This window comes from Convolutriloba macropyga, chromosome 11, assembly GCF_964194025.1.
Source record: "Convolutriloba macropyga chromosome 11, txConMacr16.3, whole genome shotgun sequence".
In the NCBI taxonomy this organism is placed as follows: domain Eukaryota; kingdom Metazoa; phylum Xenacoelomorpha; order Acoela; family Convolutidae; genus Convolutriloba; species Convolutriloba macropyga.
Window position 1 is genome coordinate 22,504,739 of NC_134478.1, and position 21,559 is coordinate 22,526,297.

The following is a 21,559-nucleotide window of genomic DNA, read 5'->3' on the forward strand; positions in this document are numbered from 1 at the left end:
ACAAACCTACATACATACATACAGTCATTCATACGTATTTACATTTATACATACATACATACATACTTACATACATACATACATAGATACATACATACCTACATACATACATACATACATACATACATACATATATATACACACATACACACATACATACATACATGCATACATTCATACATACATACATAGTTATTTTAAAGGTCGCTCATATGTTTATCATTCTTGAGTTGTTTTCAAATTTTTAGGGAAAAGAAACATGGATCAAAAATGAGCTAATTGAATGTTTTTAAGAACACTGAATTGATTTGGATGATCTTGGATATCATTAGATTTCGCTAATTTTAATCAAGTTTTCTAATTTTTGAGTTTGTCTTTTAAGGTATTTTCGGAGATTTATCTATTTTTCGTGGCCTTTAGAGCACTTGTCAGGCAGAAATTTGGTGTAATGGTTAACTACGACCCAGACATAAAAATCGCAATTTTCAACAACATTTTATTAATTTTGCTATTTTCTTCAAGTTTCTTTGAAACTTTTGTTCAATTTCTTTTAGTTCAATGGGACAACGAAACTTTTTTCAAGCTTGAATTTTCAAGTATTTTATTAATAGATGCTAGCATTAACAAAAATTAATAACATACTTGAAACTTTTTTCAAGTATGTTATTAATAGATGCTAGCATTAACAGAAATTTTTTGAAAATATTTTCTGAGATTTTCAACTTTTTTGTTATTTCTGTGATAACATGAATTTTCTGTAGTGACGAAAAGTGCCGGTTTGATGAAATTCGTGTCTTTGAACGTAACTAAAGTATTGACTAATTTCAAATTTTAGTGTAAACTTTATGGTTTTTTAACGGCATTTCAACGTATTTAGTGAAAACTGTCGGTTAATCAGTCGCCCGTCTTGCTGCTGGGTTCGCGAATCATTTTTAACAACACAAAAATGTTTCTGAGGACAATCATACTGATACTTTTAAGAGATTTTGTTAATGGCTGCAAAGCGATAGCTGAAGCTATTATTGACCTTCTCTTGATTTTTTTATTTCGTGAACAGGATTTTCGTTACGACAATGACGTCTCAATCACTTCGAATCTGCTATTTGTTCATGCAATTTCAACTGAACTGCGTGCGTGACGTCATTTTTCACTCTTAGTGGAGTGAGTTTTTTGTTCATTCGCGTGATTAATTTTTGGTCACACGTGACTTACCTCACTCTCAAAAATGACTTCTTCACTCTGAAATTGGCTTTTTTAAATTTAATTCAAAGATATAGGGGAAGCAGCAATTCGTTAAGCAAATTTTTGTTATGAAGCTGTAGATATTTGAAGCTCTTGCGGCTATTTTGTGGCAATCTGCCAGTTTAAAAAGTGGCTTTTGGAAAAATCACTTTTTGTGGTTTTTGTTTCTGCTTGTCTTTTGTGTCCAGAAAGATATCTGTTTATTGGCAATTTGTGTTTTGTTTTTTTCCCGAATTTTTGTATAGTAATTATCGGTGCTCGTTCCCTTAGCAACCAGAGTATCTACAACACAAATTCTGTTTTGATAATTCTTAATTCGTGTAAAAATTATTTGATTAGCAGTTGAGTTTTCCAGTGCTTCCTGTTAGTCAGTTTAGATGTATTAAGTTGTTTTCTTTGAATTCTTTGGATTGTAATTTCGGACTTGTGCTGTTATGTTTTTTTTTGTTTCGTCGTCTGTCGCTCTTTTTTCGTTTTACATTTGTTCACACAGCGAAGCTGAAACAGGCAATTTTTCTGAATGAGTTTTTCCTCTCACTTACGGCGTTTGCACGTGTGACGTCGTTTCTCACTTTCATTCGCAACGTTTTAAGGTAATTTGCGTGATTAGGTGTTGGTCTTCGAAACATACCTCACTCAATAAAATTTGAATTAGTTTAAGGTTAAAGGAACTCATATGTTTAATAAAGTTCCCTAATGAAAAAATTTCAATGCACTGAATTTTTACAAGCTTTATTAATGTATCGCTGAATGTTTTTATTTAGAGCGGCGCCAATAACTTTTTCAACTTGTATCTGTATCTGCTTCTATCGGCATGCAAAACTATTTCGCATCTATTCCGGTGATCTGAAGGCTATGTTCAAGTTAACCTTTGTAAATTTTCTATAGAAATAACCTTGAAAATTTAACAACCGTTTTAGGGTGGATCTTGACAAAGAGGGTGTAATCTCATCTCTTGGCCACTCTCTGTGCTCGGTGGTGCCCTCAAACACCTTCCTCTCAGGCAACTCCCGCTCTGGCTCTATCCAGTTTGACGAACGGAACGAAGAGCTCTACGAGTACGTGCAGTATGCCTATGACATGTACTACAAAATGGAGGACAAATATGGACTGACCAAGAGGCATCTCAACTATGGACTATTCGCGTAAGTTTCACCTCTAATAAAATCGTTTTGTGCTCGATATTTACGTACCGTCCAACCACTGTTCTGGTTATAATGGAAACTTTCTTTGTCCCTGTAAAATAAACAGGTATCGGGTATCATCTTCCGTTCAACCCGATTGTGTGGGTTGACGAAATTTTGAAGACCCGATTGTGAGGGTTTCTGGGAACAAACAAAAGGCAAATACTCAATTGCGTGGGCACCATGGTGCTTTGAGGGCACAAGGCTGATCGTTCGTAAGAATCGACTGAACTTAGAAATGATTTCAACCATGAGTTCCCCAACCAAGCATACCTTAAATTTATGATTTTAAAATATTCGTAAACCAGCAGCTGAAAATCAGTGTTAGTGGTTATGCGTACTATAGGTGGATTTAGTTTCAAAACATTTGAATGCGCTATCAGATTTCAATAAATTTAGACGGCGGGAGGCCATTTTTAAGATGCACGAATGATGGATGCTTAAATATATACTGGGGAAATAATTGTAAAATTCGGTTACTTCTAAATTATGAAATCGATTTCGGATTAGTATGCAGCTTTTCTGTTGATATCATTATGGATGTCAATTAAGTGAAATAGGCTGCTTTGGTCGCTTACCAAAACAGAGCCAAAGTCGACGCTGTTTGAAAGTAATAGGAGAGTTTGAGAGTCGATTGTTTAAATCTGTTTAATTGCTTTAAATGCGCGTGTCCGTTTATGCAAAATTTTTGCTTGACAGTTTTGGCGCTTTGTTCTAGAACATTCTTTGACTTCTTGAGTGACTTTTTCACGCGCGAGTGCTACATTTTTGAGTGATCCGAGTTGCTCTCATTCTGAAGTTTGTAGCGGATGTAAAAGTGATTGTTAGAGAAGAAGAATCAAAGCCATTGCAGCTAATTTGTAAAGATATGAAACTGACATCACGGAGTTCCTGAATCGAACCCCTGTGGTATCGTATTTTTCGTACATAAAAGATTTCAAAGCTACGCCCTCTACAAATTAAATTGCCCCGCCTGTCGGTCGAGAGCAATTCCTCTGACGTTAATCTGTTTTTGTTTTTTAGTTGAAAATGAGTCTAACATCAATTTTAGCTGCTCCCGAACAAAGTTGTTGACACTTATTTTCGTCATTTTGATCTTGTTAATTTGGTTTGTCATACGACCGTTTTTTTTTGTGTGTGACTGAAAATGTCTCTTGAGATTTTGTCTTTAGAAAAGGGATAATAGTAACGAGGGAGGGCAGTAAGTCGGTGAGCCTGACTCTAAAGTCTTTAATTGCTCTCAAGTGAAGTTTGTAGCAATTATAGTAGTCCTGTGGTCTTTTTATGCATTTTTTGCTTGACCAACTTCTCGTCTGAACCTTACTTTTTTCTCAGAAATGGAATAAACAGGTAACGCCCGGAGGACATTAAGGGCCCTTAGAGAAATCCGGCTTAATAGGCTCTAAGTAGGCTCTAAGCAATTCACCAAACTGTCTTGGAGACATAAATTTATGGTTTAAAGGGTGGTTCTTAGAATTTGACCCCCCCCCCTCCCCCACCGCCCTCTTCACCTCCACAATCCCCACTCCTGCACATCGTTTGACTCGTAACGTAGCGCGAAGAGACCTAGATATACCATGATGTGAAGGGCAGTTCCTGGAGTTTTAGGCCACCCATCCCACTTGTTTTTAACCTCTCGAAATTTTGTGTCTCTTATAAGCGCTTCGATATTTCTGGCTGCTCCAAGTACACGCTGAACAAGTAGAGCTTCAGAGCGTTGTCAAGCTATCACAATCTTATCTTTTGAAAAAAAATGCATTGCGTTGTTCGCTCTCAACATCGACACTTTACTGTTTTCTTTAGTGCTGTGGATTTTTGAAACGTACAAACACATTTTGTTTTTTTTCCATTTCCTCAGTTTTTAAAACTGTCCGTTTTGTCTGTTAATAGCCGCCATCACCTCAAACGGTTATTAATTGCTCTTGAACGAAGTTCATAGCAATGATTGTAAACGTGTGTGTCTTTTTTTATGTAAAATTTTTGCTTGACAATTTTGACTTTTCGAGTGACTTTTACGCCCTTGACTTTTTGCGTTTCGCGTGATCTAAAATTCTCTCTCAATCACAATTTCAAGCAGCTGGACTCAGTTGGCGGCAATTTAATACTAAAAGTCAAATGAAATGTGCGCCGAAACTGGTGCCATTTTTTACTTTAAATCAATAGTGGTATATGTTAACCTCTAATGTGGTAATTTTAAGCCCACTATTGAACATCTTAGTCCGATTTAGGCTCCCCCTCCCCTCCCCCCTCCGACTGAAGCAGGATGCAATTGATTAGAGCTCCCACTAGTCGTTCGAGATCAATTCTTCCGACGTTTAGTCGGTTATGTTTATTTTAGTGACTTTCTGTCTGCTTTACTTTTCGTTAATGTTTATCGTTTTAAACAAATCACTATCATTTAGTTTGACTTGTATTGTTCCCTCATTAATCGAAACATCGACTTATTGTTACTATTCGGTACTGTCGGAATTTCGTTAGTTCTGAACAGCTTATGGTGATGGTTCACAATTTTAGGAACGTTTTAGTATCTAGCTGTTTATATATAATGATATTTGATGTTTGAAAAGTGTTAGTGGTGCCGAGGATTGTGTACAAGCTGCATTCTTAACAGAGTTTTGACGTGACTCGTTTATTTGTCACTGACTAAACAAAGATAAATGGCATACTTGTACAATTATAATGTTCGTTTGCTCTTTTGCGTGTTCAATGTAGACCTGTATTAGAATTACACCAATTTTAAAACTACAAGTCAAAATATGCAAAAATGATGCTTTAAAGTTGGCGTTTGAAACCACGCAAGATACTGCTGCTGCGTGTAAAATATCAGAATGGTGTGGCGGGATTTTATCAGAAAACTATTTTCGCAAAAGCGCTGTTATTGATTTCAATACAAAATTGATTTCATAATTGAGTTTCATTTTCCGAACATTTTATTTCAGAATGAATTTTTCATCTAAGCCTGCAATAAAATTGTAATCTCGCGCTTAGTTCAGTTTAATTGTCTTAAGAAGGCGAGTTAACAAAACGTTATATCTTGATAACCAGCGCTAAATTCAGAAAATTTTTCCGGAAAAAAACCTTGCAGCTGATGGGTTGGATCTAATCATTGATATGATGCCTTATAAACTTAGCAGGCAGCTGGCTGTTGTTTGATCTTACAGGGTTGCCCAAAACACAATAGGATCAAACTGCCTGAAGTTATTCAAAAAAAGGTAAATAAACCAATGAATAAATAATGAATCCTGCTGATTTCAGCTTCCGAGATATCAGCAGATCGCAGCAATCCAAAATCCAAACCTGCTTCCGAAACGTGGCTGAAGCTGCCTGGAATTGGTATCAACAATTCAGACAAGGAGAAGGAATCGATACAACCTCCTCCACCGACGATAGATTGATATACACGTTCAATTTCAACAGGAATAACTACAACGGCAACGATAACAACCTGAATAACGATGATGATAACAACGTCATTGAGTACTCGGATCCAAACTCCATTGAGACAAATGACAATATTATGGACGATGAGTTTGACTTTGGCGACGATGAGGACAGCTCCAACAATTTCAACAGACGTCGCCGACAAATTAACAACAGAAGTAAAATTTTGCTTTCTTAAAACAAATTGTTTTCTAACTGGTAGCTGGAGTAAACTCAAGTTCTTTTATGGGCCTCCTTATTCAAATCCAAGAAATAGATTGAATTGCTGCTCGTCTTTGTAATGTCTTGACTTGCTCTTTTTGGGATATGATTTGCAGATTTTGAAACAGGATAAACTGGTGACAACCGCTGGACACCGTCCTTGGACAGGCTTAATTGTGATGTTATCTAATTGCTCTCAAACAAAGTTTTTATACAACGCTCCAATAAAATGCGAAACCTTTTGATTGCTAAACTCAGCAATGAGACCAAAATTAACCTTCATCGCTGCAAGTCTTTCAAAAACAGGTGGTTGTTCCAAGTCTTAGCGAAAGAAAAATATGCCTAAGAATTGAACAAAAAGACGCTAAAGGTAAACTAAAACACGACAAATGTTCACAAAAACTCTAATCGCTCTTTACTCTGGCTGAAAGAGTTAATTCGAGAGTAGGAAATAAATTTGTTGAATGTAGATTTTTGTACAAATCCTGTATGAATTGTATTGGTGCGCTGTCTTTTTTTGAGCTCTGTTCACACATTTTCATGATTTTTGAAGTCAAATTGGAGTAGTGATTTTGCTCACGCAGAAACAGAAATGGAGCGAAAAAGCGAGCGATTTTGCGGCGTGATATTTTATCGCTCTAATTTTAAAGTAGTGAAAAAACGGTGTTTGAACAAAAAATCGCTCTCGCTAGTGGTTTTTTGTTCACATACGGCAATATCACTGTAATTTTTTTCTAAATGGGTTTCCCAACCCATTCATAGTTCATTCTAGGCATAGTTTTTTGTTTGAACCAAGTTTCCATTTCTTGCTAGTGGTTTTTTTGTATTTATGCGGCATTTTTATTATAGCTGCGAAGCTGTAAGCTGAGCGTAGCTATATTGCGGTGCTCTTGGTTTTTTTTTGTTTCGTCGTCTGACGCTTCATTTTCGTTTTACATTTGTTCTAGAACATTCTGTCTCGTCACTGCTTAAATGGCTTTTTCGCGCTTGATTTCACGCTTTCTGCGTGACCTAAATTGCGGTTATTCAGAAACAGAATCTGTTCCTAAAACAAAGTTGATTGTAAGAAAACAGATTGTATGGTCCGACAGCCGAGTGGTTAAGGCGACTGGCTGTTAATCCGGAGATCGCCGGTTCGAGACGCGACAGGGAAAATTTTTTTGCACCCAAAAACAACCTCCTTTGAAATAAACTTGTAAGTTTTATAGGCGGCGGCGATAACTATTATCAACTCACTTCTGTATCTTTTTCCATCTGTATTTTATTATAGCTGCGAAGCTGTAAGCTGAGCGTAGCTATATTGCGGTGCTCTTGGTTTTTTTTGCTTCGTCGTCTGACGCTTCATTTTCGTTTTACATTTGTTCTAGAACATTCTGTCTCGTCACTGCTTAAATGGCTTTTTCGCGCTTGATTTCACGCTTTCTGCGTGACCTAAATTGCGGTTATTCAGAAACAGAATCTGTTCCTAAAACAAAGTTGATTGTAAGAAAACAGATTGTATGGTCCGACAGCCGAGTGGTTAAGGCGACTGGCTGTTAATTCGGAGATCGCCGGTTCGAGACGCGACAGGGAAAATTTTTTTGCACCCAAAAACAACCTCCTTTGAAATAAACTTGTAAGTTTTATAGGCGGCGGCGATAACTATTATCAACTCACTTCTGTATCTTTTTCCATCTGTATTTTACGGCACGGAAATCTATTTCGCAGCTCTTCCGGCAATCTGCCGGCTATGTTATTGATTTTCTGTTTTTTATAGCTGCGAAGCTGTAAGCTGAGCGTAGCTATATTGCGGTGCTCATGGTTTTTTTTGTTTCGTCGTCTGGCGCTTTTTTCGTTTTACATTTGTTCACACAACAAAGCTGAAAAAGTCAAATTTTCTGAATGACTTCTTCCTCTCACTAACGGCATTTGCGCGCGTGACGTCATTTCTCACTCGCTTTAGCGAAAGTTTTTAGGTTATTTGCTTGATTAGATTTTGATCATACGTGACTTACCTCACTCAATAAAATGACTTTTGCACTTTAAAACTTAAGTTTAATTGGAATTTGTTTAAGGTCAAAGAAACTCCTATGTGCAGTAAAGGTCCCTAATGAGAGGCTTCTTTTTGGAATGAATTTTAACAAGCTTTACTAATTTATCGTTGAATGTTTTTTAGCCTAGTTTTTTGAGCGGCGTCGATTTTTTTTCCAATTTAGAACTGTATCTGTTTCTATCTCTATTATATGGCACGCAGGTCTATTCTTTCGCAGCTTTTCCGGCAATCTGCCGGCTATGTTTTTTGTTTTCTGATTTTTTCGGAAACGATTTTCCCACTTCACTCATAGTCCGTTCGAGGTCTAGTGTTTTGTTTCGTCAATAAAAATTCTTTGGATTGTACGTCAGGACTTGTCCTTCTATGTTTTCTTAATTCGTTGTCTCCATCGATGATTCTTACTACCTGACTTTTCGGAATTTACTTTTTCAATGACTTCAGTGACTTCTACTTCTTTGCTGTTGAAATTTGTGTGCTTGACGTCATTTCTGCTTTTAGGTCAATTGCGTGATTTACCTCAATCAAAAAAATGACTTGTGAACTCACTTATGGAACTTTATATTTTATGAACATTTACTTAAGATCAATGGTGAGATCTAAGTAGTGCCAAACTTATATGCCCTAATTCGTGAATTTCAGTCTGAATTTTTTTGTTTCGATTATAGATTTTGAAAAAGCTCTTCTAGGGCTTAGACCGTATGTGTCATAAAATTAACAGTCTGAATCTAACCGAAAAAGTCTAGTGGTCTGTTAAAGGACTGGTGGTTGATCTGTCTATCTTATTTCTTTAGTTGTTTCAATTTATGGAAGGCCACAAGCGGCTATTTTCCGCCAAGCTGCCGGCTATGTTTTAATTTTTAAATTCTTGCGAATTATTGAAAATATTATCACCAAGATTAATTTACCATTTCAAATACGGTTAATTTAACCATGATTAATATATAGGCTCATTAAAAATAAAACAACTTGGACATGCTAAAGTTTGTAGTAAACAACACAACCAAAATTGAGGGACTGATATATTTCCCGAAGTCTTAAATGGTTTTACAGATTTCTTCGTAAACTATGTTTAATTGTTGCGCTCTCCCTTATGCTCACTGATTTTTGTTCCGTCAAATTTAACGGATCGGCTAATGCTCCGTAGGCGTGTGAGTGTTACCATTGGAAGGGCAGTCTTTTAGCGTCTTTTTTTTTCAATTCTTAGGCATAATTTTTCTTTAATTTTCTGTAAGACTTGGAACAACCACCTGTTTTTGAAAGACTTGAGATGAAGGTTAATTTTGGTCTCATTGCGGACTTTATCAATCAAAAGGGTCGAATTGTATTGGGGCGTTGTAAAAAAGTCCTTGTGCAGTTTTGTTTTTTCACTTCAAGTCTAGACAAGTCAGATTTCATATCAAGGTTCCATCAATGACAGATCCCAATTAGTTCAAATGAGACACAATAAACATATATATTTTTTGGCTGTGACAATGGGTTTTTTGTAAGCTTTCAAGGATTTCTTAACTTTTGCCTGCCTGAAAAAGCAAACATTGATCTCTTTTGATTTTGGTTATACTAAAGGTTTTATGACTGACACTGTTTTCATGAAAGTTTGTTGTTTTTGATCCTGGTCAAGATTTGTGGTTGTATTTGTTTTGTATTCTAATAATGACACTTAATAACTGCTCATATGAATGTTTAAATGATGTCCCAATAATGATGCACAATATTTTCTGCTAGTACTTTATGGTTTAAGTGACATCAAAACTGTATTCTTGTAAATAATTTCAGATATTTTTCCTCAGCGTCATGTGCCTGAACGATTGTTTTTAATAGCCGCCCTCATCTTCTCAGCCGGCTATTATTGCGCTCGTATTTTTTTTTACTTCGTCAAACTTTTTTTCGCTTTACCATTTTGCCGCTTTTTCGACATTTTGCGTGAAATCTTTGACTTCTCTAGGCTAGTTTCTCTCTTCTCTCATTCTGCTAAAAGTGAATTTGAACATCAGTTGCTAAGCAAAGCAATTCAAAATGAACAGAGTCGGTATAAAAAATTGAAGTCAGCAATAGAAACGGGATAAACCCATAAAGCCCAATTTTAGATGCCCGCTATTTGAACGTCGTTCCTCCACCTCTAATGCTTATTGGTGTTGATAGTAGCTCCTGTAGCCTCTCTCTAAGAAACAGAAGTATGTTCAACTACGAAATGCCATCAAAATAAATCGGACTTAAAAAATATTTTGTACAAAAATCTTTTTTTTTCAGTATATTCTATTCGTTCAATCCCAATCATGCTTATTGGAATCAACGGCGGCTATTTTCCGGCAATCTGCCGGGTATGTTTCCAAATTGTCTTTAACTGCTCTCGAACGAAGTTTTTCCTATTGCTGTTTTCCGGCAGTTGGCAGATGATGACCGTGCATAGCCCGTGTAGCGTAGATGTTAATGTCCCCGAATCTCGTCCAAGAGGTCGCGGGTTTGAACTTCCCACATCTGAAGTTTCTGCACCATAAATGTTTCTCTAAACTATGCACAACTTCTAAATTTTTTGCCTCAAGCCGTGCGAGAGCAATTTGTCCGACGTTAGTTTATTAATAGCCGGAAAGCGGTATCTGAGCCTACTATTGGCCTTCCCTTGATTTTTTATTTCTGCGTCAAATTTTTTGTTACGCCCATATGATGTCACAGTCACTTCAAATCTGCTTTTTGTTCATTCGTTCAAGCAATTTCAACTCGATTGCGTGCGTGACGTCTTTTTTACTCGAATTTGAGTGAGTTTTTGTGTTCATTTGCGTGATTAAGTTTTGGTTACACGTGAGAACTCACTCTCAATAATGACATCCTCCCTCTGAAATTGACTTTTCTTTACTTTAATTCAAAGAGATAAGGTCAAATGAGTGTGTGTCACTCTAATTGGAGTTTATTTAAGAGCAGCTTATAGAGACAGCAATAAGTTATACATATTCGTTATCAAAATGTAGCATATCGGTATGTAATGAAAAGAATAGTTTTTGGTCCGTCTTTTTTACTATCTTTTTGATACTGCGGATCTACAAAATTATCGCGGCTATTTTCTGTTTTTGTTGTCTTATGACTTGTCTCCCTGATGGCAGGTCTCCTTGACTTCCAACTATGTTGTATATGAACTTTTAGTTTTTTCATATTAAAAGCTAAGGCTTGCTATGACTTTTGAAGTATTGGTTTTTGGAGGGGCGTAGATTTTTAAACTTTGCTCTTTTTTGTTTTTCTCGACCTGTTATCTTTTCTCATTAAGGACAGGACAGAAACGATAATTTATTTTGTAGGTTAGTTTGTTAAGTTAAATTTTTTATCTGATGATATTTTGACTTTGTTACTAAGCGTTTCTTTAAATAGATATTGAGCTTTGGGCGTAATTTGTTTCTATTTCTTTGTCGTTGTTTTGTTTGTCATGTCTCGTAGTCTCATTAATGACAGGCTCATGGGTCCTCTAATGCAGCATTAATTAATGCTTTTTGTGGTTTGAAAATGTGACAATTTTTTTTTGACTCATACCAATTTTTTTGGAAGTTTCCTATCTCTTCTTCATTGTCCAAAATGTGGATGAGTTGGGTCGGAGTATTATGAGCAAAGCGCACTTTACCGAGTTTCTTTGCTCGTCCTTACGGATCAATTATTTTTACAATTGAGTAGTTCTCTGCAAAATAACCAGTCACATTTTTCTTTATCCCTTCTTTTCAGTTTCTCGTGAACAAGAGATCACCTGTTCAACTATTCACGTGCTTAATGGAGGGTCCATGATCTTCTTGTTGAACCAACTGGAGTTGATTGAGCCACAGGAGATTGCTAGGTGTGTGGACTACTGGGGCTACAACTTCAACACAACCAGGGAACAGAGGAGGCTCATAAAAGACAGAGTCGAAAGTGTAAGTTACACATGCACCTTGAGATAACTGTGGAAGAGAATACAGTGGGAACAGTGGAATTACTTTGATCCGCAAATCTTTGTTTAGCGTGCTACTTTCTGCTCATTCGCGGGAATGTCTACTTTTGAGGCAATAGAATTGTACATATCCTAAGGTAATGGCATTTCGTTGCGTCCATGGTGGCATTTTGATGTTTTTGAGTTATTTGAAATCTGTTCCATTGAATTTATTCAATTTATTCACTTAAATTGGCGTGGTTTGTATAAAAACGATTCATTGCACCTAATCCAAGTTTCATAATAGTAATGAATGAAACATCTTTTTGACAAACAGACCTATTTGAAAAAAATTTAAAAGTAATTTATATTTATTTGCCATTAGAATTATTAATTGCTCTCAAACGAAGTTTGTAGCAATTATATTAGTCCTGTCGGTCTTTTTTATGCGATTTTTCGCTTGACCGATTTTTCGTCTGACGCTTTTGAGTTTTCGTCCTCAAAACGAGATAAACAGGTTGCGACCAGCGGGCATTAAGTGCTCTTAGAACTTTTCAGCTCTGTTTCAGCTCAAACTGTTTTGGAGACTTATACTTATGGTGTGAAGGGCGGTTCTTAGAGGTTGAAGACACCCCCACTGTTGACCCCCCCCCCCCCCCCACTGTTGACCCCACCCCACCCCCACCGCGCTGTTGCCCCCCACCCCATTGTGCCCCCCCCAAATTAGCCTGCACTCCCCCCCCCCCCAAATTAGCCTGCACTCCCCCCCCCCCCCTCCCGTGGCTAGCTACTGACGAACAACCGCTTGCTGAAAACGCAAATTTATACTATTTTGCAATTTTTTCATGCTTTTTGAAAATTTGACATTTTTTGTTTTTTATCAGCCCTAGTTGTCAAGGAACCTCCTTCAGGATTTGAAAATAGGCTACTGAATAGTTTCTAGATTAAATGGAATGTCTTGCAAGATTTTAACACAACGAATTTTAGCAAATTTTTTAAATATTTTTTGCCATTTTTTTTCCAATTTTTTATTTATAGTCCTTATTCAGTTTTGTTGAGACTCAAGGGTCAAAAGGCCGCCGTTAGGGTTTAATAAAAAGTTACTAGAAAATTTTTGGTGGTCATGGGTTAATTTTCAACTTTTTAATGTCACAAGTTCTTGCAATTTTTTTTTATAAAGATTGTAACTTTTTTAAGTTTTTTTGAATTTTTTCGTCATTTTTTAGGTTTACCTAGCCTCAAGGGCCACGGAACTTCCTCTAGGGTTTGATAATATGTTACTGCATAGTTTATAGATGTAATGGAATGTTCTTCAAGATTGTAACATCTCGATTTAAGCAATTTTTTTTACATATTTGCAATTTTTTCATCTTTTTGAATTTTTTCCGGTAACAGAGGCCCTGGGACCTCCTCCAAGGTTTGATAATAAGCTGGTGCATAGTTTCCAGGGTTAATGGGATTGTGATCAACATTTTTTTTACTCCAGTCTTAGTAATATTTGGATAAAATTTTAACTTTTCAAATATTTGGAAAATTTTTTTGTTCCAAGCGTATGGATCTTTATGAGCCAGTGAAACTATTTCAGGCTTGAAACAGGGATACTGGATAGTCTTTTGAGACAATGAAATGATTCTTAAGATATTAATGTCTTTAATTTTGAGCAAGCTTTCGTTAAAATTTGCAATTTTCAAATTTTTCAATATTTTTTTTCCTTTTCTGAGTTTAACGACCATTGTTGCCAATGAAACTTTTCAAGTCGCGGAGATGGGTTACTTGGCCGAGCTTTCAAGACAAAAATTGGTTTTAATTTTTTTATTGCGAAGTTAAAATTTTTTATTTCAATTTTGCCTTTTTCAGTTTTTTATTTTTTTATTGCGAAGTTAAAATTTTTTATTTTAATTTTGCCTTTTTCAGTTTTTTCTTTATGATTTATTTATTAACAAGGTTAGAAAACTAGAAGTTGCAGTGTCGAATCCAAGCATGGAAGATATTCTTGTCTCCTCTCTCTTTCGGTTAGGGTTCCTTTCCTTCTCTTTCTGGTTCACGTTTTGTCTCTCCCTCTCTCTCTTTTTTGTTGATTCTGCACTTCAGCTGCTGTTGTGGCGTAATGTCACCATCTCTGATCCTCATTATCAATGATTTATGAAATGTTTTTATCATAAATGATCTACCAGGCACTTTTACGAAACCATTGTTAATTGCTCTCAAAAGCAATTTTTAGCGACTATATTAATCCTGTTTGTCTTTTGTGCAATTTTTCGCTTGGTCGATTTTTCGTCTGACTCATTTGACGTTCCTATTCAGAAACGGGATAAAGAGGTAGAGCCCTGAGGACACTAAACCATGGCTAGCTGTTGACGAAGCCAACTGTTGGCCGGTCGTTTGAGAGCAATTCGTCCGATGTTAGTAGGTTATGTTTAATAGCCGCCGTCAGGCATGCAACGGCTATTATTTGGGCGCTCTGCTCTTACAATTCAAAGAGTTTAAATTGTTTTGGGGGCGCTTGTTACGAGTAATGGTAGTCTAATTTTTAATCAGTGACTTCTATATTAGAGGATGTCTTTTAGAGGAAGCCAAATGCCGCATGTGAAAGGAACTGTTATGTCAATCTGAACAAAAATAAAAAACAGATAATTTAGAGTGATTTATGCATTATTCTGAGGGAGAGCAGAGCGATAAAAGTAGGTGTGAATAAACTTTTGGTAAGCGAGCTTTTTTTTGTTCACTTTTTTTCAAAGCATTTTAGTTTCAACTTAATTTTATCAGATAAGGGTGTTTGTCTCATCTAACTAAACTAGTATTAGTGTGTTTGGAAGCCTTTTTGATCTTCTGATAAAACATCTAATTTTTAGTTGCAATTTTGAGTTTTTGCCACTTTGCCATTTTAAACAGTTGATGTGACTTTATTCCCTTTTTCGTTGTTTGTTTATTTTGTCTTCCGATTTTATAAATTTATGGGTTGTGTTTGCTAAAAAAAAAGTAATTGTAATCAAAGTTTTGCCTTTTTGGTCTATTTTTCTGCCTATTTCTTCTGAATCAAGGTTTTGACAACAGCTGTGTTGTTCACTATTTAGCCAAGAGCTATTATATAGGTATTGCTACTGAGACTTGAAAGTTCAAGGTTTCATATATCGCAACTTTTACTGAAATACATTTATGGGTTGTGTAATTTTCTAATTTTTTTCCAATTTTTCGTTGTTAATTGCTCTTGAACGAAGTTCATAGCAATTATTGGAAACGTGTGTGTCTTTTTTATGCAAAATTTTCGCTTGACCGTTTTGAGTTTTCGAGTTACTTATACGCCCCTGGCTTTTTGCGGTTCGCGTGATCTTAAGTTCTCTCAATCACAATTTTAAACAGTTGAACTCAGTTGGCAGGAATTTAATACTAAAAGTCAAATCAAACGTGCGCCGAAACTGGTGCCATTTTTCACCTAAAAGTGGTATATGTTAACCTCTAATGTGGTTATTTGAAGCCCATTTTTGAACTTCCTAGTCCCATTTAGCCCCCCCCCCCCGACTGAAGCAGGCTGCAATTTATCAGAGCACCCACTTGTCGTTCGAGAGCAATTCTTCCAAAGTTTAGTCGGTTATGTTCCTTTTTTGTTGACTATTGATTGCCTGAATGGAAATGCATGGTGCACTGATCGAGCAGAAGAGTTTTTGAAAGCTTTGGTAGTTTTAATTAGTAGGCTCATTTTATTATTGAGTGCTTGGCGGAGTCTTAAGGGAATGTGTGCTTCGATGCGGTTCCGGAGTCTTCCGACGATGAATTTTCTGATAGCTTTTTTCACTAAGTGGTTTTTCAATTTTTCCGTTCTAAAAATAGTGTTTTGTTTGGTCAATTAAAATTTTTTGAATATTGTCAGGTCTTGTCGTGTCTGTTTTTTAATAGCCGCACAGCGATAGCTGGGGCTATTATTGGCCTTCTCTTGGTTTTTTTTTTATTTCGTCGTCATGATTTTTGTTACGACCATATGACGTCACAGCCACTTTTTGTTCATTTGTTCATGCAATTTCAACTGAATTGCATGTGTGACGTCATTTTTCGCTCTTAGTGGAGCGAGTTTTTTTGTTCATGCGCGTGATTAAATTTTTGGTCACACTTGACTTACCTCACTCTCAAAAATGACTTCCTCACTTTGAAATTGACTTTTATTTACTTTAATTCAAAGAGATAAGGTCAAATGGGTGTGTGTGACTCTAAATGAAGGTTATTTGAGATCAGCTAATAGAGGCAGCAATAACTTATACAGATTTTTAATCAAAATATAACAGATCAGCCTTCAATGAAAAGACGAATTTTTTTGGTCTGTCTTTTTTACTGTTTTTTTAGACTGCCGGTCTACAAATCTATTGCGGCTATTTTCTGGCAATCTGCCAGCTATGTTTCTTCCATTCGCTTTAACTTTTGTTAACTTTTTTCATTTTACGTAAGTTACATTTTCACTTTTGACTCCGGACCTACTTTACTCACTGTTTCAACTGAATGCATTTTAAGATCTTTCCTTCATTGAATTACGCAATATAGTGAATATGGTCAATGTCAACAGCAAAATTAAAGAAATGGGATAAACCGATAAAACTCGGTCATTAAATCAGAGTGCATTATGTTATCAAAATTTTTTTGGCAATGGCTAGCTGACATTAGCATTGTGCTTTATAGCTTTCAGTTTATTAGCTGAATTATGTACAGTTTTAGAAGCTAACTGAAACTTCACACCCAATTAGAACACTTCGACACTAAAAATCTATTATTTTCTTTCTTTTTTGGTGTTCGAATCCCATGTGCGTTAACAGGCTATTTCCCGGGAATTTGAAGGCTATGTTTCAAATTAAGTTGCGTTTTGAGTTATCAAAAGTATCCTTGTCCATGCCAAGGACTTTAATTTATTTAGGTTTTCGCTTGTTTCAGTTGAGGTGCTTGAATGTTTTCAGAAGGTTATACTTTGCACCCGATTTACTAGAAGTCACATTTTTCACGTTTGATTTCTAGCTAACCTCTCTCAAAATTTCTACTGAATGGATTTTAATTCCATTCACTCAGTGAATTGCGCATTATAGAGAATGCGGTAGCGGTCAAAAGAGCAAAATAGAAACGGAATAAACCAATAAAGACAGAGGTCATTGAGTCAAGGTGCATTAGGTTATCAAAGTTCATTGGAGCGATTGCTTTGTGCTATCAGTTTTAAGCTTAATAGCCTTCCGTTTAGAGGCCAAATTTTGTATAGCTGTGTCATCTAACTTAAACTGCACACAAAATTAGAGCAATTTTCCACGCGTAGAAAAAGCCCTGTCAATTTTACCTTTTTCTGTTTTGATCACGATAATCCAAATCCCAAACCGGGTCAACGGCGGCTGTTTGATTTTAATTTTCGTAATGAATTACTAAAATTCTAATAGAGTTGTTCTAGTTGCAAGAACAAAGACGGTTTTATTTTTTTCCCAATTTTTAAGATGTCCAAAGTAAGAGCCCACTCAGAAACGAAATCAGAGAGCAAAGTGATAGTGTTGTTCACAATATATTTCAAACTTCACAAATTTTAACTAAAGCATATAAGTTTTGTAAACACATTTTAGAGTATGTATTTATTTGAGTTGAAGACTTATATTAAAAGGAAGTCTTCTGTATAGAGGCTGTCTAGTGTAAAACTAAGCGGGAATTTTGCGGTTTTCTTGGATCAAAGTTGACCGTCCGTTTACAGTTGCCTAACAATGTGTAAACGAGCGAACAATGTCTAAACGATGAATGAACTCTATTCTAGGATAAAGAATGTAGCGCATGCATGATTATTGTTTGTTTTAATGTGATTTTAGCTGTTTGGTGGCTTTCAAAACATCCTACCAGAGTATCTTATCCAAATGAAGTGGCTCTGTCGAGAGATGAACGAAGATGAGATCTACAACTTGAGGCTGGAAGACCGACAGATGATCTACTATATCTCACAGTGGCCCTGGAGACGCTGGCAACGACAGGCTCTGTACAGAAACATCCGGAGAACCTTCAACCTGAACGTGAATACAATGTCAATTCAGGACTTCAAGGCTTTAGGCGAATTCTTCTGTGGCATGGATTCCTCGGACATTGCCAGTATTCCTCCGGAGTTGTACTACTCGATGGCGACGTTCGTTGGGGAGCTGGTGACATGTGACTACAACCAGATGAGGTCACTCCTGGCTAAAGCGAGGTCAACGCAGGCATTTGGGGAAATTGAACACTGGGAGGAAAGGCACGTCATCGCTATCGGATCTGCCATCTGTAAGTCGACTATCGGTTTGTTAAATTGTCTCGTGCACAACCAGTTATGCATTTTTTCTGGCGAGAGTACCAAGATTGAATTGAACAAGAAAGTTACCAATTGCCCAGTATTTACCAAAAAATCGTTTTCTTCAAATCTATATGAACCTTTAACAAAGAAAGTCAATTGAGTGGGTTCGAGATACCAGGTTTTTCAGGGCAGTGGTCTGTTTTTTTTAAAGTTATCAAATTTGTCAAAAACTGGTCGACAAAATCTGATACCACCAACTCAATCCATTCGCCGAGTCATTACATTGGGCAAAGAATGCGTAACTGCATCGGTTCGTTCGAAAGTAACAAATTTTGATTTGCAGCGGGTATGTCCTCCACGCACTTGGAGATGTTGACTCCTGGGAAGAACAGAGACGGGCAAAACCTGGTGGCTGCTATCCCTGCACACGTCATCCCAATGATACCAGACTCTGTCATCGAAGTAAGTCTCTTATACTCTCATTTCGCGGTCACTTGATTGGCCAAATCATTTGCTTGGACCCTCGAATATCGCCTATGGAGCTACTGTTTCCCAGTTAAGGAGATGGAATTACTTTGTGATCAATTATCAAATTTTAGATGTCTACACAAATCATATGCCGTTATTTTGTGTTGCTTTCTGAAAATCTACTGCAGTTCTTTATTCCAAATTTGCTTCTCGTTTTGCTTATAACAGTTAATACATGAAAACTGCATTACTTAAACTGTGATGATATCACTTAAAAATTTTCTACCCTAAATTTGATCAAACTTAGGTGCCAAAAACATCTATCATCTGCAATTAAAGGATCATTAGTGTACAATTGTGGCTTTTCACTAAGCAGTTTAATGTGTTTAGAATTTGGACGTGGAGTTTTTCCAAGCAATGACTCCTGAGCAGATAGTGGCCATAACTCCAAGACAGTGGCACGAGATGGACGAGGAACAGGCTGATGCAGCCATGCAGATCTGGTTCGGCTACGATGACTGGCCCTATTCATTCTTGGACGGATTCCGAGAAGCAGGTCTGTACTCTCTCCATACAACCCTTCTATTTTTTAGTATTTTTCAGTATTCTACATGTCAATGTGTCTCCGCCGCCAAATCGCACTGAGTAAATGAAGTGAACTGGCTATTTTTTGGGCAACCTACAAGGTCACAGCTTATAAATGTACTAATCAAATTCAGTTCCGTTCCGACATGTGCTTCGTATGGCTCAACTTTTTTCCAGTCTAAGGACTTGTGACTTGATAGCTGAGAGTCAAGGTACTTAATTAACCTCAGCGTCGGGCTGATGACCGCTGACTCATATTATTGACAGCATTGGTGATACCCCGCGATAGTTTCACGAGTTAAAAAAAATGAGCCAAAAAAGGCCAATACTGCACAGAAAAAAAGTTTTGAAATGTGGGGAATAAGGAACGGCCAATTGGCAACAACCTGAGTTTGACAGGCTGTTCAGTTGCGTTTAAGTAGAAAGCAGTTAGCGAGTTTTTCATGTATAGTATTAATTTGAGCTCTTTATGAAATTTCAAGTTACTGACATAGCGACAATTATGAAAGGAGAGAAAGACTTTTCAAGATAATCGTGTTTTGAAATGTTTGTATTTGTTTTAGGTTCGGAAAGCTTACGAGTACCTGTGGTCATTCTCTTTGTCACGCTTACTCTATATCGTTCCTTGTTCTGATGAAACAACAATATGATGACCATCACAAGGTTTGATCATCAAAACTATATTCGGATCTCACGATGAAAATTGAGGTGTGCAACTGACAAAAGTTTGCCAATGAAATTGCGCACATTTTAACATAATATCCAATACATTTTTACTTTGTATTTTAACTTTGATTGAAATTCCTGATGCTAATGATACTGAATTTGCCATTTAGTTCTGGTCCTTGTTAAGGTCATGAATTAAGATAGAAAACAATCATTACTTGCTTGCAGGAAACGCTAAATTATATAAAAGAAAAATAATTTACCTCCCATTTACTTATCTTGTTCGCAATAACTATTACTCTGGGTATTGTTTAAACTTGACCTAAACATGAAATTTGGACACTCTTTACTTATCTAAAAGTTGTCAAGAGAAAGAGTTCAAATGGTATTATAATTGCTATTAATTACCCTAATCGAATTTTTCAAATTATGATACGATTGAATGTACAAAGTTGTGTCTATTTAATTAATATCACTTTTTACCAATTTTTTACTCGATTAATTGTCTGTGTATATACATACTATTGTGAATGATAACAGTAAATATATTTGCACATAAGATAGATTAAACATATCTTACAAACCTTGCTGACTTAAAACATTGATGTCAAATCATATCTCGAATTTTGTATCTGTCACAATAACATATCAAAATGATTATTAAACAGTTCCCCCTTCTCAGAATACTACAAATAGAATTGCAGTGTGTAAATTTGCTCTTAAAATGAGTGACACTTTTAACCTGCTTAAAGTTCTGAAGAAATATGTCATTGGCAATTTTATATTTGATTGATAGAAATCGATTTGTCCAATTATAATTTTGAATGCACTGTTTGTTCTCGTCAACGAAGCTGATTTTGATAGGAGGTTGATGCTGATATAAAATAATTTTGGACTGAACAATTTATTTATTTACAGTCATTTTAGTTGACGTACCTGTACGAAAATTACTTCAGCTTCTATGCTATTGTTTGTGAGAACTGACCTTCAATAACCTTGTTTGTTGTAAGATTAAAAAATGCTCTAAATCCTTATAAACATTTTATAATTTGAAGTCCGATACTATTTCACATATTGACCTTGAAATGAATTCCGTGTCAAGTCCAACTTGAGCTTTGAGTCTATCGTGTGCTTTTCTTTCTTTCTTATATTCCTCTCCATTTGTGACATAGTTGTTTAATTCATTTTTTATTTACCTTCCTTTTGTACCTGAATTATTTGCGAGCCAGCGCCCCTACCAAATAAAGTCCATTTGGTCCAATGTACTTCTTAAATTACACAAAGTGTATCTTAATGCATGTAAAAAGGGCCTTACTGTGTCGGAATTGGCCACAAAGGGCCGATTATACTAATTGATAATTATCATTTGTCGCCAAATTCCACAATTTGGTACAAAATTGATTAAAAACAGGTGCACTGGCGTATAATACTGAGTATGTAGAAAGGGAGGAGTCTTATCAATAGGCGCCTTCATCTCAGCCCGCTCTATTATAGAGCCCTCATTTTTTTACAATCCAATTTGATTAATTGCTCTCGAGCGAAGTTTAAAGCAATTATTGTCGCTTGACCATTTTTGCGCTTTTGTTGTA

General features: G+C 36.3%; 1 protein-coding gene across 2 annotated transcripts in view; it reads left to right on the plus strand.

Moving 5' to 3' along the window:
* The window catches only part of LOC142349757 (uncharacterized), a 99,844-nt gene extending 78,674 nt beyond the window's left edge, over positions 1 to 21,170 (plus strand). For both annotated transcript variants that reach the window (XM_075401514.1, XM_075401515.1), the window contains 7 exons: positions 2,163 to 2,387; positions 5,682 to 6,025; positions 11,803 to 11,987; positions 17,800 to 18,241; positions 18,595 to 18,713; positions 19,110 to 19,275; positions 19,868 to 21,170. In XM_075401514.1, the coding sequence (XP_075257629.1) occupies positions 2,163 to 2,387; positions 5,682 to 6,025; positions 11,803 to 11,987; positions 17,800 to 18,241; positions 18,595 to 18,713; positions 19,110 to 19,275; positions 19,868 to 19,938 (1,552 nt within the window). In that variant the 3' untranslated portion in view covers positions 19,939 to 21,170. The remainder of the gene's footprint in view (positions 1 to 2,162; positions 2,388 to 5,681; positions 6,026 to 11,802; positions 11,988 to 17,799; positions 18,242 to 18,594; positions 18,714 to 19,109; positions 19,276 to 19,867) is intronic.
* The last annotated feature ends 389 nt before the right edge of the window (positions 21,171 to 21,559 follow it).